Genomic DNA, 15,072 nt, shown 5'->3' with positions numbered 1-15,072 from the left:
TCGGGAACACACTCAGGGGATTCTACAGAGAACCCTTTTAAATTCCAAAGGCGTCATGTAGAACATACTCACTGGGTTCTCGAGAGAATCCTCTTATATTCCAAGGTTTTATTGAGAACACACTCCAGAGGTTCTACAAAGAACCTTTTCATAATCCAAGGATTTTTTTCCAGAACCCACCAAGTGGGTTCTACAAACAACCCTTCTATATTCCAAGGATTTTATGTAGAACCCACACAGGGGATTCTACCAAGAGTTTTATAATATGTTGTAAAGAACCCTTGACAAACTCTCTCAATCCTTGAAGAACTTGTTCTTCCAAAAAGAGTTCTTTGTGAACGAATGAAAATGGCTCTTAATGGAACCCTTAGTCTTACAAAGAACACTTCAAAAAAGGGTTCTTCAGAAGCAAATAGTTCTGTGCAGAATATCAGCCCTTCAGGAAGAACCTTTTTGAAACCCTTATTTCTCAAGGCTTACCTAGTATGCTGCAGGCCACATTTTGGCCTTTTTTTGTGGCTCCAAAACTGACATCCATACAAAAGTTTTGTCTCCTCTTAAACCAGAGAGTCTGCAGATTAATTCCATACCTGGTATGTCATGATCCGCTGACGTGAGGCGTGATACGAGATGAATCAGCCCCGGCTTTGATAGCTGTCATTGCTGCTGTGTATCTAGATGGTCACTATACTCAAGGTCTGCTAGTAATCCAATGAGAGATGCAGACTCCGAAGGCTCGGGGAGGCAGGAAACAGCCACATATCTGCACACAACACAAGCACCACTCAGGGACACTGACACTGACAGGGTGACAGCCTGGCTGAAGCAGTACACTGGATTGGTCTGAGAGGAGAGTATTCTGATTTTGTATCGGCCTTTTAGGAAAAATTAGGCAGCACACAGTCAGTTGATGGATCTGACACAGTTTCAATAATTACATACAGTATCTGCAGGCAGATAGAACAGATCATACAGCAGTTTATATTAGTTTTTATTATCTCCACCAGCTCATGTTTGCAGCTAATCTTGCATATCAATGGAGCCATCAGCATAATATTTTCTGTGCATATCTGTAACTGTATGTTCAGGACAGGGGAAGTAACTAAGTACAAATACATTGTTACTGTAGTCGCTAGTAGATTTTTCAGGTATCTGTTCTTTACTTGAGTAGATTATATAACAATACATAATGAGACAAAAATGACATAACAAAAAAAAACAATGAAACAAGATGAAAATGATGAAAACTGACAGGAAAAGACAAAAGACTAAAGAAAAAATCTAAAATTTCTTAATAATATTTAATAATACGACATAAAAGATGTAACAAGATGAAATACAGTGAGAGATTTGTCCCCAAAGAACCATGAGGTTCCGTCAGAATTGCACATAAACAGTTGGTAGAAATGTCCTTCAGAGGACAACTTTTATTTTTATACATTTCAGACCCAGGTACTTTATTACTTCTACTTGAGTCTGATCAGTACTTCTCTCTTTTTTTAAACAAGTATCTATATTTTGATTTGACCTGTCAAATCAATACTTTAAAATTGATTTCATGGATTTCTTTGCTCCTCTAGAGTGTATGATCAGGACTGCACCCATTACATCATTATGTTCCTCAGAGCGACGATCTGTTACACAGAAATAACTGACCTTAGAATGATGTAATGGACCAATCAGAATCAAGTATTACAATGTTGTTTCGCGTGGAATAACTTGAATATTTTAACCAGCATACATTTATTTTTTTTCATACCACAGAAAATATGAAATAATATATCTTTGGATGTTAGTAGCCCATTTGCCTTTAGAGTTATTTTGCTTAAAAAAGGACAGTTCTGCTTTTTTTCACAACCGATGTATTTCTGTAGTTTCTGACCATGAATCCCATTTATTATGATAATATAAATAGATAGAAATAAATCCCAAATTGCACCTGAATGGGCCGCTATATTTTAAAACTGCATGCTCTCACAACTATATTAAGTATAATTAGACATATCTGAAGCACTGTAAAATCAAATATATATTTTAAACTAAATATGGGCTGTTATTATGTTATGTCTGTTGTGTGTCTGCTGTCAGATGTTGGTCATGCTGAAAACAGAGATCTCTCCATCCTGTGATGAAGACTGTGAGATGAAGTAAAGCTACAGAAGAAGCTGAGTGGACCTTAATCTTTATTTTTCTCAAATTGGGGGAAGATTTCAATGTTCAGGTATGGTTTCACTTGAAATGAAGGTATTTTCAGCATATGATGAAATGTGGGATAAGTTTAAAACCTGTTTCACATAGAGGAGGATTAACTCACGAGAGCTGTGTGTTCCTTCATGTTCCTCCAGGCACCAACCAGCATCCCTGCAATGAGTATGTCAGTTAGAGAGTGATCATTTGATTAAACACAAACTTTTTACTTAATTTTTTTTTAAACAAAATATTGTCCTTTTTTATCGTCCACTACTATGAACATTTTGACTGGTGTTATAACTCCCAAGTCTGGGTTAGTGGATGAGATGTGTAACAATAATTAAAAGTAACCAGTGAAAAGGTAAGAAGGGACAACTGAGACAAAAGTACAAACAAAGAGTCTTTTTATTAAGGAATTAAGTGCAAAAGTAAGTTAACTTTAAATTAAGAAAAGCTAACATAATAAAAGGTTAATTTAACTTACTAAATGTCTTCGGCAGCCATAATGTGGAAAAGTTAATTTAAAAAAAATGTTGATCCTTAATTTATGAAACATTAAATATATTCCGGTAACACTTCATGTTAATACTAATATGCACTAATAAGACCGTAAGTGTGAATAATAGCATAATAAACATATTTACTGTTAGATTATAAGTTTATAGACAGCTTGAGAATGTCCTCAGTTTCTTACAATTGTTCATAATAGCATTACAAAACCATTTATTTAGGTCAGTTAACTTTTCTATCATTGTGAAACCTTTACTAAGGTTTTGCTGTTACTTTATCAAGATTTTAACATACTTTGTTATTCATTTTTTTTAGCAGTGAAATATGCACATATATATATGCATAACAGTTAAATATGAATTTTGGGGGTGCCAGATCAAGACTGTGAACCGTGCTTATTAAGGTTAATTAAGCCTTTATTAAGCACTTATTAACAGTTAACTATGGTTTTGGCTGTATCAAAAGTTTGAACAGTGCTTATTAAAGTTAATTAATCCTTCATTTTGCACTTTCAGTTACTTGTGATTTTTCATTTTCATTATTTCAGGCTTTGCTAATAACTGCTAATAAATGCATAATGAAATCTTAACAAGGCGACAGCAAAAGCTTAATAAAGGTTAACAATGATATAGTTGTCTATAGTGTATAAACTGTTAATACATTTCTTATAAGTGCTTATAAATGTCTTATAATTTCACAATAAATATGTTTATTATGCTATTACTAACATTTACATAGTCTTATAACAGATTAATGTTTATAAGCATCCTATGAGAGCCTTATTGCCTATTAACTAACTCTTATTACAAACACCTTTATATAAGATGTTAGGTGTGTTTCATGTGTTTTTATAACGTGTACTATACACTCAAAATTTCAATGTTGCTTTTGATTGGTTCTTTTGAATTTGCTCAGCCTCTTGTCCTCCAATCAGATCTGTTATGCCTGTGACCAGCTGACAGTGTGAGATAAGAACATTTTTCAAAGCTGGAAATTTAACACTATTCTCCTTATGAGATCAGAAAATGGTTCTAACGTCACTGCACTGCGTAAAACATGCCCGTTTATTTGAAATGCTCATTATCAAACCCGAGGAAACACAATCAATCTGTCAATCAGAGCTGTGAGGTTTCAGGCTTTTAATTCATTTTTTTTATTTTTCATGTGATTAATTCTCCCTTTAATAATACTTGTATGCTGCCAACGTAAGCTTTCACATCATCGACAGAATTCCACTATCAAGCTTTAGCAGTCTACACAAAACATCTTTGTTCAGACGTGCAGCCGGGTGACCCGCCTCCTGTGAGATTAGGATGAACCAAACGTACACAGCTGGAACTGTTTACAGATCATATCTTACCTGAGGCTAGCTGCTGCTCCGGCTCTCTGAAATGACTCCTGCTTCTTCAGGCTTGCTGTCGACCTGAAATCCATCCTGAAGCAGCAGTGTTACGGTTTCAGCTCTAAAATTCTTTTTCTTAGCATTGAATGCACCCAGGTTTGTTGTTTTTTCATGTTCAATTGATATTGATTACATTTTTTTTTTTTTTTTTTTGCTGTGGCATGATTTTTTTTAAAAGCTTAATAATTTGTTCACTTAATCGTGTTGCACTTGGGATGAATAGTCAGGCTTGCAGAAATTTCCTCCACCTTTCATCTGCATTTTTGTAGCCAGTCAGGTGATCTGATCGCAAACGGGCCAATGAAAACACAGACATATGGACGCAAAACAAATCCGAGCGCTGAGGCAGTACACCTTTGGAGCAAGGATGTTAATGATCAATCATGAATCAGTTAATCGCTGTTAAGAATTTGACCAATTAAAAATGTTTTCATGGGTATTTAATCAATAGTCATGGCAGTAATTACACCCATTATTTTGACATTATTTTGCCCGATGGAGCCATTTGTTGAAAAAGGAAACTTAAACTTCAACTTAAATAAAAAAAATGACCAAAAAAAATATTGTTTTGTATCTCATAAATTATTAATGATTAATCGATTATTAGCATTTTCAACTATTGGTTCAGGGAAATGCACAAAATTTGCAACCCTGGAGAGGTGACTGTGACATCAGCAGTTAAAAGTAACTAATACTTTTTACTTTTACTTAAGTATATTTGAAACACCAGTACTTTTACTTGTAATTGAGTAATATTTTAGCAATGTAACAGTACTTGTACTTGAGTACAGATCTTCAGTACTTTTTCCACCACTACAAATGTAATCAGTTACATTACTTTGATGAACTAATGAAAATAGTTGCATTAAACTGCGTGATCACATCTGCCATCAGGTCAAACATATCAGCTGGCTCACAAATAATGAGCTCAGAAACTGAGCAGCTTCATTCACAGAGATCTTGTACATAGTTACATCTGGCCAATGCAATCAAAAAAGATTTGTTTTGTTCTGCTGTCAAAACATAACTGCAATAACAATCAACCATCAACCATTTAATAATCACCTGCCTTTAATGTCACACTAGACCTGATGGGGGATAGTTAGACATACAGACATTTAATTTGAAAAACCAAAACCAAAATATTTTTTCACATGTTACAGATAACTCCAAATTGTTTGTAAATGATAAATGTATTATATGTTGTTATTTAAAAGGTGTCTAAGAAAGTCTTAATCAAGTTCAAGAAGCTTTTCAATTATTTTAAAAGTGCATTTTCATTCACTGAGACATTTGTCTCTTACAGCGGACCCCAGCAGACCCTGGCAAATAAAATGAAAGACAGTGAACAAAACCAGAATGCAAAAGGAACATTTTTATTTTAACATCATATCTGTTATAATAATACTATGCTATATATATATTTGTATTTATATTTTTACATAGGACACAAGCTACTAAGGAATACATACAGTACAGTCAGCAACATAGAAAAATATTAGAGTAGTATTGGCACAGATGAAGTAGTATTTACTGTACTTTACATGTTATACATTCAGCAAAAGAACTGCAGAATGAAATAAATACATGTTCCTCACAGTGAATCAAACATCTTTTTACATTCAGTTCAAACACATGAAGCAGACGATGATATCACATCTCCTCTCACACACACACACACACACACACATACACACACACACACACACATATATTACACATCCTCCTCCACCCTCCACACACACACACACACACACACACACATACTCACACATACATACTACACATGGACAGGACTCTCGGTAAAGGGCAATCAAATACAAAAAGGTTCAAGTCAGCTAGTTTTGAAGGTTGACAGCACTTGCAAAGGATCTATTGGATTTATGGATCACCTCTGAATTCACTCTCGGTTATTACAGCAGCATACATGTACAGACATATTTAGTTATAAAAAACAAAAATACTCGGCTCTACAGAATGGAGTTAAAGGAGAAATCTGTAATATATGAGCATGATATGTCAACAGAGAACAAAGAATCATGCCAAATTGAAAATCTTGCAACAGTCGCGGTGTCTTGAAATTTCTATTCAGGCCCATAATGTTACTGTTATCATTTGCCCTTTTTACATTAATTGGAATTCAAATTAATGCCGAATGTTTGCTGAATTAATTAGTGTCTGTTTATGGATTGTAAAAAATCATTAATAATCTTTTAGAAGGAGTAGATGTTTATAATGATTAAATTGAGCAATATGTTAATGGGGTTTGGCAGGCAGTAAGGCAGACAGTCGCTGAACTCCAGCTCCAGAGTGTTCTGGAAGCAAATTTCCCATTCATTCACTCCACTGACGTTTCAGAAAATCCTTATATAAGTAGTTTTTCATCCTGGAACCATGTCAGCCAACTACAAGATTAATCACAATCATAAAATATTTGATGATTCCCAAAAAAGAGATTGGGGAAAAAAAGGTAAAGGTAAGAGTGAAGGAAGTGCTCATCTTATATGCCATGGTGCATGATACCACTTCTTAAATTTAACTTTTGTCCGCCAATCAGAGATGTCACACTGTAAAATCAAATGCTCAAACTAATAAATTTTGACTTAAAATTTGTTCATGAGTTCAACTAATCTAAACATGTTCCAATAGAATTTTCTTTCTTTGTGTCTATTAAACTCATAATTTGATCTATATAAACTTTATTGAAAATGAAATAATTAATAAAAAGTATTCAGTTCCATTAACTTACTGCAGTGAGAGAGGTGAGCTGAAGTTGCATTTACTGAAAAAAAAATTTAGGTGGCTTAATCAAAAATTTTCATTTTATTGTAATCAGTGAGTATATGTAATGCTAACTCCAAATATTTAAGCTCTGATAACCTCAAACTTTTGAGTCTGTGAATTAAAAAAAAATTGTGGCAGCTGGATTGTGGGTATTGTAGTAGTTATCCAAGACAAATAAAAATATTTTTCTGAGAACAAGGTTGATATCATTCAGACTTGAGGCTTCTACAGGAGCATCATTTCATAGCTTGTGGTGAATCTACTTTGGATGGTTACAAAAATTATGACAAATAATTTATATCCTCGACTCAGAATATGAAAGGGAGTTTCACTTCCAGAACGCCACTGTTGAGTTCCATGAACAGAGTTACAAACAGCTGATCAATTTACAGTTATCACTTGTTACGGTCAAATTACAGAGTTGCACTCGTCTTGTGCTCCTGCAGTGCTCCTGCTGCCTGCCTGAGCTTCCTCACTTTATGTGGACTGCTGTTCTCATTTTAGGGCGTCCAATTGTTACATATTGCTCCTTTAATGTAAATACAATTCTTTCTGATCTAATCCGGCGTCTTCAGGTGAAACCCTTTACAGGACAGCCATCCATCTACACATGAAACAATTTCAAAGCTGCATTTGCCCTTGAAGGGGCCAATCTCAACACCACAAACACTCTTCTCCCTCCGTCGATTCCTGCTGACCCCTTTGGGTAAACACACATGGCCCTAAACGCAAACAAGCTAAAGCCTCATCTATATACACTATGTGAGTGTGTGTGTGTGTATGTGTGTGTGTGCGCGCGCTAAAAAGGGCGGGGGTGGTGGGGGTTGAGAAATGATGCATGATGCATGGCAGCTCCTACAGATTGCTTACACAGCTCTGCTTAGTGGCTTTTTGAGAGCGATCTCTGCTGCCCTGAAGGAACCCATTTGATTAGAGTCAATCACGGTGACACTCTGCTTACCGTGCAGCGCCGCAGCAACAAAAAAAAAAAGAAAAAAAAGAGCACTTTGCGACGCCACCTTTTGTCCTTCTTTGAAGATGATACAATGCCTGAACGGCGGAGACGGACAGCCGCGGTCAGTTTTTACAAGTGCAGGATGCGACCTTCACATATAAAGAAGCAGTGCATAAAGCAAGAAAACACACAGGGAAAATTAGCGGTTTAGACTTCGTAAAGCTAGTGGAGGTTGATTCAAGGTTGTCGATAAAGTGCACTTGCCATCAAACCAGTGCAAAGGTTAAATATAGTTCTCTGTATGTACATAACTACATATGCAGCGCTGGATATGAGACATCTGTGGCAACACTATGATAACAGTTCTCTAATGTCAAAATGTAAACATTATTTGATGGACAGCACGGTGATGAGGAAACAGTCCTCAGCTGTATGCTGGGAAACGACATCTCTCGCGTCACGCTTGAGTGTGACAGCAAAGGTTGTGGATTTTTTTTTTTCTTTTAAAAAGCATACATTTGCTGATGAGATGATCAGAATATGGCATCCTATATGTTCAACAACACGAGACAGTGTCTGCTACCACGGTGCTTCCCTGCTCTCATCATGCATCATATTGAACTTGGTTAAAACAACATGACAGCGTGTGAAGGAGAATCTTGGCAGTGGGTCTGTTTTATGCAAAATCATCCCAGTAAAACAAAAGCAATGACACCCTGATTTACATCATTTAAGAAATAATGAATTTCAAAGTGCCTTATGGAATCTATCCTTGTGTGGACAATTTTAATCTACAATTTAAAACGGCTCATTAACAAAGTGATGGTCATTAGACCATAGGATTGTATAGTACAGTCATGGATAATGTGTTTTTATTTCACATTATGTGTGCATATTTGCTCTTAATTATATCAGTAAGCTTGTTTTTGTCCCACTGTCTCATGATTCAAGAGACAAAATAGAAATAGGTTGTGTATCTTAATTGTGTTATAGATAGAGATAGAGATAATGTTATAGGTTTGCTTCAATGTTATCAAAGAATTGACCATTTGCCAAACTCCTCCCCTAAACAGCAGCTGCCCAATCATAGCTTAGCAACCATAACTATCAACAACAGGCCTGTCAAGCTGTGGATTTGTTGTACATGTACGTATAAGACATGTTCTGCATTCAAAGAGTTTATAGAGTGGCATCTTTTATTTAGCATTTTCAATCCTAAAAATGTTAGCATGTCAGGCTAATTAGTTTACTACCTGCAGTAGTAACCAAGCATTATTTCCGAGGCCAAGGAGCAGATCATTAAGAGCTATGTTACATTAGTTTGCAGGTTTGAGGTTGCTTTTGTGTGAAGCTGGTCCTGGATGCTATCAGAGTTTAGGCTAACTTTAGCTGCTGTGCCCTGCTCTTTATGGGATTTGGGGAAAGTTAGCAATCCAGCAACCCAATCAGTTTAACTCGAGATTGTACATTTGCAAAACTTTTTTTTTTTAATGTTAAAGCATAAACATACTCCTTGAAATATTAGTTAATATGTTAGCTAACCAGCCAAACAGAACTACAATTGGACAAAATCTTATTTTTTTTTAATGTACAGTAGTCAGCCGGAGAAAGATTTCTCAACCAACTCATGTAGCTAGCGACAGTAAGGGAACTTTCACACCTCAAGGTCCAAACCAAGGTTCATATATTTGTTACATCGTATTCATTTCATATGTTTAGCTTTGGTTTCACCTTCCTATACTTCTGACAATAGCCTGCCAGAACTTCCTAAAATTAGTCAAAAGCCCGGACTATTCCAAAAAACATTTTCACACTAGAAACAAACCAAGCTATGGATTAATTTGATTAAGACTGAAACCACTTCTTTGGCTGATTGGTTCGGGCGATGGGGAGGTTTCACACTTGTTATTTTGCTTCAAACTGGAAAGTCCCAAAGTCTGCACAAAACAAGCACCTTAGACAAAACGAACAGAGAAATAAGATTCCTGCTTCTGTCTACCTCTTTCTGAAATGAAGGACCTATTGTTGTGGGCTGGGCTTGGCAAATGATCAATTCATCAGTCTGGTCAATCAACTTTTCAATCTCTCAGTGCAAACAGTCAATTAAAAAGTGAAGTCTAAGGCAGCGGGTAGAGCAATCTGGTATCAAAGACACTATATTGCTCACTTATGCTGTAACCATACACTTCTGTCATGGTCAATGAGATGAACTGGCTGACAGATAAACAGAAGTAAATGGATGAAAAAGCAGATATGCACTGGACTGAATCATAGGCTACATGGGGTAACACTTCTGCCTCCATTGTATACTTTGATTTTCATTTGATAGACTTGATGATAACAACACACAAGAGATCACATTTAGATGGATTACTTACACTGTAGACACATAAGCAGATAAAAAATAAATAATTTAAACAATATATTCATTTCTGTATAAAGGAACATCTATGTTTTGTACAACAAAATACTTCATGTACAATCAAGGGGATAAATGCTGCGCATCTATTGCCTCAGTTCTAAGGATAGTTTAAGACTATCATCGGTGTAACCCTTAAAGAAGAATTCAATCATCCGGGCTTTAAACCATCTCTAAAGGGAAAGTAGTTAAATGCTTTCGACCACAATTAGCGTCTGTTAGTGTTCTGGCTGAGAGGTTATTCATAAGGCCAACAAAACATCTACAATCAATCCTGTGATAGATGTTTTGTTTTGCATGGCTACACATCAAACTCAGACGTCTGAGTTAGCAATTTCAACAGTCACAATACACGGATCTTTAATAACAGCTGCTAACAATCCTAACAAATGGGATATACGGGCCTCGCCTCTTGGATACCAGGGATTATATACACTGAATATACTGTACAAAGTGAAGGTAAAGACCTCGTCCTCCAAAACAGCTCTACCAGCCATCAACAGTCTCCGTCCCATAAGCCTGCAGTGCTAGCACCGTTATTTGAAGTAGTTGAGCCCTGCCACTAAGAAGAACTTCTCCAGGAAGAGCTCAGAGTCCAGGACAGCGATGTGGGCGGCGCGGCCGATCAGGGTGTTGGCCGTGTTGGGCAGAGCGTGGAACACGTTCTGGCGGATCAGCCGGCACTCTTTAGCCTCCACGAGCGGCTGCAGGAGGTTGTTGATCATCTCAGTGTAGACCGGCCCTTCAGTGCAAAAAACGAGGAAAGCTACAGTGAGTCCTACAGTGTAACTGATGATCTTTTTTTATTCCAATACCACCCAAGAAATACTATAGTCTGGCACATAACCCTCCACAGATTACCACTATTTGGGGTGTGTATGTTTCATTTGTCTGTAAAGACTAAACAAACATGATATAACGTGATAATTAGTGAGGGTAATACAAGCATAATACCACTTTAAGGACATGGTGAGCACATGGTAACATATCCCTAATTGGCTACAGTTCTTTACATTTAGAAAATCCTTTACCCATCACTAGCAATGATCTGTATTTTCCCCTGGAGATTCACCAATTTAATTAGAAACACTGAAAAACATTTTTATCACCCAAAGATGAAAGAAATTGGATGCCCAGATCCATGTGATATATGATCTCTTCACAGAATCACCCACTCCAGTTAAAGAAACGACACCATTTGTATGGCTGTCAGTGCTGGGTTATGGCAGCACAGAGCTAAGATTCAGTAGTTAGCTAGCTAGCATGGTGTGGCAGGTTATGACACACTCACTTTTGGACATGCAGATCAAATTCCCCCCAACATTTTGTCACAACTGCCTGTCTTGTTTCATTCGGAAATATTTGACAATACATTGATGGACTTTATAGACTTTAAAGTGAGCCTTTGTACATTTGTTGAACAGCGGGCAATGTGGCCACATCTGGACATTACAGGATAATAATATGTGCGAATACAAAGTGTAATAAATTAACAAGAGCCATACTACTGACAGAGTACTGAGTCAATGGACTGACTTTGTAGTAATCTGTAGTAACGGTTACACAGTTATATCTATCTGAAGCATGCTAAAATTGGCTAACAATGGCCACCATAACGTTTTGATCGTACCAGACCAAATAGGGCTGAAGCAGTAAAATCAGTGTGTTAAATTAAGCAAAGGGTACATTTTATTGCTTATGATTTTACTTTAAATTTTAAAGAAGACGATGTGTTATTTCTTCATTCAAAAATTACATGTCACTTGAAATAATCCCAAATTAAAATGTCCACGCAGTGATGTTTACAGAAACACTGCTATTGGATTGGTTCTCAGTATTTGCATAGATATTAAGGCTCAATTATGCCTCTTTCATGTACAAAAATAGATATGTCACTTCATGCATAGAGGCAATATATTCTCTAGACGGCGCCACTCAGAGTCAAGATTTACCCCAAAGAAGAAGACGAGTTAAAAGTTTCTAACAACAACAAACATGGTGACGCTGGAGGAGGTTGTGCATCCATTAAATATATCACGACTAACTTATGACAAACAGTATTTCCAGTACTTTTGGATTTTTAAAACTGCTTTGTTGTTCTGTGGTTATGTCTTGCTTGGAATATATTTTACACTGCCCCTATGACTGCCAACGGCACTTCACTGTTTTGTCCATATCTGTAAATATACAGAAATACTGGTTACTTATTACCGTATTTCTGCATAACGTACAGAAGGCTCCATCCATATCCATATGCATATCTAATGTTTAGCATAAATGGGCCTTTAGGAGAGTTGGATTGTTGTTCTGAAACAGTGAAAAGAGAAAGAAAAGAGAATCCGGTGTAGCATTAATACATGCACTTCTGACCTGTGGTCCTGTCTTTAAGAGCAGTTTTGCACATCTCTATTCTTGCAGAGTGGAAAGGAACATAACGGTCCTGTGGAGACGCCACCAACACCACATTCTTGAAGAACTGGAGCCCTAAAAGGACACAAAACACACGGGTAAACGAGACTGCAGAGTGTGTGTGTGTGTGTGTGTGTGTGTGTGGGAGAGAGAGGGGGAAAAAGGTAGAGAGAGAGGAAGACAGAGGAAAGGAGTGAATTGGTTGTAAAACGCAAAGTACAATCACAAAATACAATGACAGACTTGATACGATAAAACTGCGTTTTTTCTCAAGTCTCCTGTCAGTGTGCTTTTAAGAGAGTGCACTGGTGGGTTTCCAATGACAGGGTTTGGATCATTTTGTCAGCCTGCCACAGCGCTGGAGGGGTAAAAAAGTGTTTTCAGGCTTATCTTCTTCAAGCCTGTGTGACAAACGACTGCTTTGTTCCACTCACACAGTGGGGAGGCCTCTCACAGGCCTCTCTCAGCTCGCTGGCAGGGGTTTGAGTGTTAGCGAGCTGACACATACAGAAATTTGACAAAAAAGACACGATGACAACATTTTCATGAATATTTGAATAGACTGTCTTTCAAGTAATAGTCTTTTAAGTGAGGCAGTCAATATACTGTCTCTGTTTCACATTTGCTCGCTTTCAGCCGGTACCTGGTTTCTGACTCAGGAGATAGAGGAACGTTTTCCGTGGATCGACGTGATCTCTGAAGGTGAGCTGCAGCAAGGAGCCGGATTTCTTCAGCTTCTGCATTAACCACAGACCTGAGCAACACATGGATGATATTCTTAGATTAGAAGATGCTGCTGAGGAGCACAAAACGTGGAAACGCAGTGCCGCACAGCATTGTAAATACAGCACATCTGCAGTGTGCCTCACCTGTGCTGACCAGCGTGCTGTTGTTGTACAGCGTTCCCAAGTGTGGGCCTGACAGTGAGAGGAAAGTGTGCAGTTTGGGCAAATAGCAGCGGAAGCGAGGCCTCGTCAGCACGGAGCGGATGATGATGTTCCCCAGGGAGTGTCCGATGAAGCTGGTGGACGAAGACAAACAACTTTCACAGAGATAAACTTGCAACTTGAGTGGGAGGCTGGAAAAACAGAGCCTCCAACGCTGCTGACCTACAGTACTGTGACACTGTGCAGTGTCTTATTATAGACTCTGCATTCTGCAAATAAAAGAGATGAATAGAACGAGAAAGGGTTCTTCAACTTGTCCCCATAGGAGAACCTTTTTGGTTCCTGGTAGAAGTCTCACTTGGAACCCTTTAAGAGAATTATACCTAGAACCCAACCCAAGGTTTCACCCGGAACCTCCTACACTCTTAGAAATAAGGGTTCTTCCTGAGAGCTGAGGTTCTACCTAAAACCATTTGTTTATGAAGAACCCTTTTTTGCAGGAAGGCTTCATTAAAGGTTCCTTGACTCATTTCAATCCTAAGAACACTTTTTGGAAGAAAGAGTTCTTCAAGGATTGTTAAAAAAAACCACTGTTGTGAAGGGTTCTTTGTAACAAAATATAAAAGGGCCTGGGAGGGTTCTCAAAAAAATCCTTGCAATATTAGAGGATTCTCAGTAGAACGCCATGAGTGGATTCCAGATGAAACCCCTGGAATATAAAACGGTTCTCAGTAAAACCCAGGGGATCAATCTTGTTAGCATCCTTGGAAGATGGAAAGATTCTGTGCAGAACCCCAAAACAGGGTTCTAAGTCAAAACATTACACTACAGACGTTACCTGTAGGACCCCTGAGTGAAACCTTTCTCAGATGGTTCCACGTGTAGCCCTTAATGTTAGGTTCTAGGTACAACTCTCCGAAGGGTTCATAAAAGGTTCTCCTAAGAGCCAAAAGGGATCTTATGGGGACACTTTTTTTATATAATTTTCAGTTCTAGTTAGCACCTTTATTTCTAAGAGTGTATGAGCAGTTATACAAAGAACAATTTTATGGTGTCATGGTTCCACTGGGGGTTCTTTACAGAACCTTTCCACCATCTAGGGGTGCTAGCAAGAACCTACCCAGGGGTTTCTACCAAGGACATTTTTATATTCAAAGGGTTTTATTGAGAACCAACCTATGGGGTTCTTACAAGAACCTTTTTACAACCCCAATTTCAAAAAAGTTTGGATGCTGTGTAAAATGTAAATAACAGAATGCAATGACATGCAAATCAGAACAAAGGCAAGATATTTCATTTAAAACTGATAAACTTGTTTTTTGTAAATATACACTTATTCTGAATTTGATGTCTGTAACAGAAGAAGAAACAAAAGACTGTGAAAGTTGTGGAACATCTGTCTGAAACTTTCAGAAGGTAAACAGGTTAACTGGTACCAGGTGACAGGATCATGATTGGGTATTAAAGGGCATCTTTAAAAGGTTCAGTCATTCACATGCATGGGTGGGATGAGGTT

General features: G+C 37.5%; 1 protein-coding gene across 1 annotated transcript in view; it reads right to left on the bottom strand.

Annotated features, from left to right (window-relative positions):
- Nucleotides 1–10,152: 10,152 nt before the first annotated feature.
- The window catches only part of fam135b (family with sequence similarity 135 member B), a 58,447-nt gene continuing 53,527 nt past the window's right edge, over nt 10,153–15,072 (bottom strand). Inside the window, exons 16-19 of the mRNA XM_084739266.1 lie at nt 13,539–13,690; nt 13,313–13,423; nt 12,631–12,744; nt 10,153–11,002 (exon numbers count right to left, since the gene is read on the bottom strand). Coding sequence (XP_084595392.1) covers nt 10,797–11,002; nt 12,631–12,744; nt 13,313–13,423; nt 13,539–13,690 — 583 coding nt within the window. The 3' untranslated portion in view covers nt 10,153–10,796. The remainder of the gene's footprint in view (nt 11,003–12,630; nt 12,745–13,312; nt 13,424–13,538; nt 13,691–15,072) is intronic.

Source organism: Lutjanus erythropterus, chromosome 16 (assembly GCF_056507025.1).
Source record: "Lutjanus erythropterus isolate fLutEry1 chromosome 16, fLutEry1.hap2, whole genome shotgun sequence".
NCBI lineage: Eukaryota > Metazoa > Chordata > Actinopteri > Lutjaniformes > Lutjanidae > Lutjanus > Lutjanus erythropterus.
The sequence above is the reverse complement of the archived record's forward strand: the minus strand, read 5'-3'. Positions and strand labels throughout refer to the sequence as shown.